This window comes from Myotis brandtii, unplaced genomic scaffold, assembly GCF_000412655.1.
Source record: "Myotis brandtii unplaced genomic scaffold, ASM41265v1 scaffold250, whole genome shotgun sequence".
NCBI lineage: Eukaryota > Metazoa > Chordata > Mammalia > Chiroptera > Vespertilionidae > Myotis > Myotis brandtii.
Window position 1 is genome coordinate 2,577,356 of NW_005359478.1, and position 3,705 is coordinate 2,581,060.

General features: G+C 58.9%; 1 protein-coding gene across 1 annotated transcript in view; it reads left to right on the forward strand.

Moving 5' to 3' along the window:
- The window catches only part of LMNA (lamin A/C), a 21,664-nt gene extending 19,257 nt beyond the window's left edge, over positions 1-2,407 (forward strand). The window contains exons 10-12 of the mRNA XM_005867567.2: positions 156-245; positions 976-1,245; positions 1,516-2,407. Coding sequence (XP_005867629.1) covers positions 156-245; positions 976-1,245; positions 1,516-1,542 — 387 coding nt within the window. The 3' untranslated portion in view covers positions 1,543-2,407. The remainder of the gene's footprint in view (positions 1-155; positions 246-975; positions 1,246-1,515) is intronic.
- Positions 2,408-3,705: the final 1,298 nt, after the last annotated feature.

Here is a 3,705-nt window from a genome sequence, read left to right on the forward strand (position 1 = left end):
TGGGGTATGGGGTGGGGAGAGACAAGTAAGCAGCAGGCTGGACAAAGGGCAGAGCACAAGAAAGGTTCTTAGGTGGTCCCTGTGGGTGGCTGCACCGCACACCCCTCCCCCGGCCCCACCCCTAACTCTTGGGCCTGGTCCCGTGTACCTGACAGGAGGTCGCCATGCGCAAGCTGGTGCGCTCAGTGACTGTGGTTGATGACGATGACGATGAGGACGGGGATGACATGCTCCATCACCACCACGTGAGTGGCAGCCGCCGCTGAGGCCACTCCCACACTGGGGCAGCCAGCCAGGCCGGGGCAGCCTCTCCCTGGCCTCCCTCCCCATGCCAAAGATCACTTCATTAAAGAATGTTTTGGAACTTCACTTGCTGCCCTGGCTTTTCTTCTCTCTCCTCCCTATACCTTGAACAGGGGACCCAGGTGTCTGGGTGCCCTACTCTGGTAAAGAAGGGAGTGGGAATGCTGATGCCATGGAGTATTCCCATGGGAGCAGTGGACGAGGGTCTGGATTTGTCTCTTGAGAAGGGGATGGGAGGACAGACGTGGGGCTCCCAGCCCTGCCTCTCTCCCCCCATTTCTGTTGCATGCATGTCCTTTCTTCCCCATTTTCTTGCCAGAACGTTCTCTCTGATTCCCACCCTCTCCGATTGATTTTGCATGCCTGCCGCCCTCCAAGCTTGCCCGCTCTCTCCTGTCCCTCTTAAGCTTAGAGTAGCTGGGACAGGCAAAGCCACACTCCAGTGCCTTGTCCCCAAGTCTTCCCGGCCCTCCTCCCTTTCCATGCCTCCCCTCCCCCTCCTCCCAGCCCAGCCTCTCAGGCCCTATTGCCTGCCCTCTGGCCCCTTGAGGACAGAACCCCCCACCTTCCTGCCTGGTGGCTGGGAGCCCGCAGGAGTGTGGAACTGGTTGTTAGGCCTAAGCAGTCAGTCCCAAACTCGCCTGAGCCCCTGAGCCTTGTCTCCCTCCTCAGGGAACCCACTGCAGCAGCTCGGGGGACCCGGCTGAGTACAACCTGCGCTCGCGCACTGTGCTGTGCGGGACTTGCGGGCAGCCTGCCGATAAGGCGCCTGGCAGCGGCTCAGGAGCCCAGGTGGGCGGATCCGTCTCCTCTGGCTCTTCTGCCTCCAGCGTCACGGTCACTCGCAGCTACCGCAGTGTGGGGGGCAGTGGGGGTGGCGGCTTCGGGGACAACCTGGTCGGCCGCTCCTACCTCCTGGGCAACTCCAGTCCCCGGACCCAGGTGAGTTGTCTCTTTGTCGCCACACCCCACCGACAGAGGACCCCGGTCCTTGAGGGTTAGGACAAGGTGGGCCTGTGGGGGGAGAGCCTTCTCTTCCGCAGCCCGGGGGAGTGGGAGCCCCCCCACCGCCTCCCAAGGTCCTCCACACTCCCTCCCGCATCCTGCCCCTCCTGTTTGAGCCCCAGACTGGAGGGCGGGGCGGGGCTGAGGGTTAGGAGGGAGGGAAGGGCCAGGCACTGCCGCTCACGCTTCTCCTCTCTTCCCTCGTAGGCTGCCCAGAACTGCAGCATCATGTAATCTGGGACCTGCCAGGCCGAGGCGGGGACGCAGGCCTCCTGCTTCCTCCTCACCTCGTGCCCACCCCATCCCTGCACCTCATGGGCGGGGCCTTGAAGCCAAAGAAAAATACCCCTTGGGTTTTTTTCTTCTTCTGTGTTTTGTTTTTTTTCTAAGAGAAGCTATTTTCTACAGTGGTTTTATACTGAAGGAAGAACACAACCAAAAAAAAAATATATATATAGCATTTATCTCAGTTTGCCCTGCATTTTCCCAGCTTTCAGGAAACTCCATTATCTGCCTTAAAACCAAAGAAGGCTCCTCCAGGAGCCAGGGGAGAGGGGTGCTTTTACAGAGCCGAGTTTCTGCTTTCCTGCCTGCCTGCAGCCCCCACCCCGGGGCCCCGGGAACATGGAGCCTGAGAGGCAGCTGTGCAATCTTCTGTGCCATCTTCCCAGGCCCTGGGCTGGCTCCCATCCTCCAGTTACCTGGCTGAGTCCCACGCCCGCCCCCAGCCCCAGGTGACTTGATTCTCCCAAGTCCCAGCTGCGCTTGCTTTTTTGTATTTTATGAGACAAGAGATGGGAATGAGGTGAGCGGTCAAGGAAGGGGGAAGAGGGGTAGTTTGAGCCTGCTTCCACCCAGCTTTAGAGTCGGGGTGGGGTCTGCTGGTCACTGGAGGTCAAGGTCAAGTGGGTGCAAGGAGAAGGGAAAGGGAGGCTCCCTAGAAAAGGCGAGAGCCTGTGGGCCCCACCCAGAGGAGGACGGTGAGAAGGGGTGGAGGGTGCGGCAGTCATTTTTGGCAAACACTAAAGATCCCCTTGGCTCCCCATCCCCCATCTGCACCCCTTCTCTTCTCCTCAAATCAATACACTAGTTGTTTCTACTCCTGTCTGCTGTGGTGTCTTTGTTGGTGGGCGTCACCGTGTGTTCTGAGGGACAGACACACAAACGTTGCACAGTCACCAGCATCCTCATGTTCACTGCTGCCCAGACCGCCCCCCGCCTCCGGCTCCGGTGGGACAGGATGCGGCCTTCAGAGCACCGGGGTATACATTTGTGTCGGCTATAGGCAGAGGCTGTGACATAAGCAACACTCACCCACTTGGGGGGCTCCCCGCTTCCTCCCACAGCAGTTTCCCAGCACCTTCTACCTCCTGGGCACCGTCTGGATGTGGGCCCGGTCTGAGGGTGGTGCCATCTCGGGGAGCAGAAGCTAGGGAGGCATAAGAAGGGAGTAGGACTGACTGCCAACGCCCAGATAATGTCCCTTTGTGCCAGACTCTGCTCAGGTTGGCGAGAGGGAGTGAACAAGACAACACCTTCAGTGTCCTCAGGGGACTTACACTCCGCCGAGAGTCAAAAACGAGGATTCCTGTGGGCAAGGGGACGTGTCAGGCAGAGCAGCAGCCTCCGAGAGGGAGGCGGTTTATAATCTGGGGGCACAGGAGCCGGGACTAAGGAAAGGGCCTCCAAAAGGAAAATGAGCCACACTCACCAACCCTCCGTGGCCCTTTGTGCGTCCCACAGCATCTCTGCCCGTCTCATTGGACCTCTTCCTGTCTTGAGAGGCAGTTGTTGTCACGGGGACTCAGAGTTCACTTGCCCAAGGCCACACAGCTCCCGTGACATCATACTCCCCCCTGAACAAAAAATACTGATGATAAAATACAAGCTTACATCCCCTGGGCAGAGGCATTGAGCCTACTTTCAAGTCAGTGTGAGAACGCATGCCAGGGATTACGGGAAAACATTGGAAAAAGCAAAATGAGAGCAAACGAGCCTCTGACTTCATGCCGGAACCCGTCTCCCACGGGCTTGGGAAGGGATTCTGAGAGGAAGAGCTCCCCGCCTCCGTGGGCAGCTTCACAGAAAGAAACCACACCCCGGGCGGCTCAGTGGTGGAGCATCCACCTATGAACCGAAGGTCAGGTGTGATTCTGCTCTGGGCACGTGATGGGGTTGTGGCTGGATCCCCAGAGGGATTCTGAGAGGAAGAGCTCCCGCCTCCGTGGGCAGCTTCACAGAAAGAAACCACCCCGGGCGGCTCAGTGGTGGAGCACCCACCTATGAACCGGAGGTCAGGTGTGAGTTTGCTCTGGGCACGTGATGGGGTTGTGGCTGGATCCCCAGTAGAGGGCGCACAGGAGGCAGCCGATCATCATTGATGTTTCTATCTCCCTC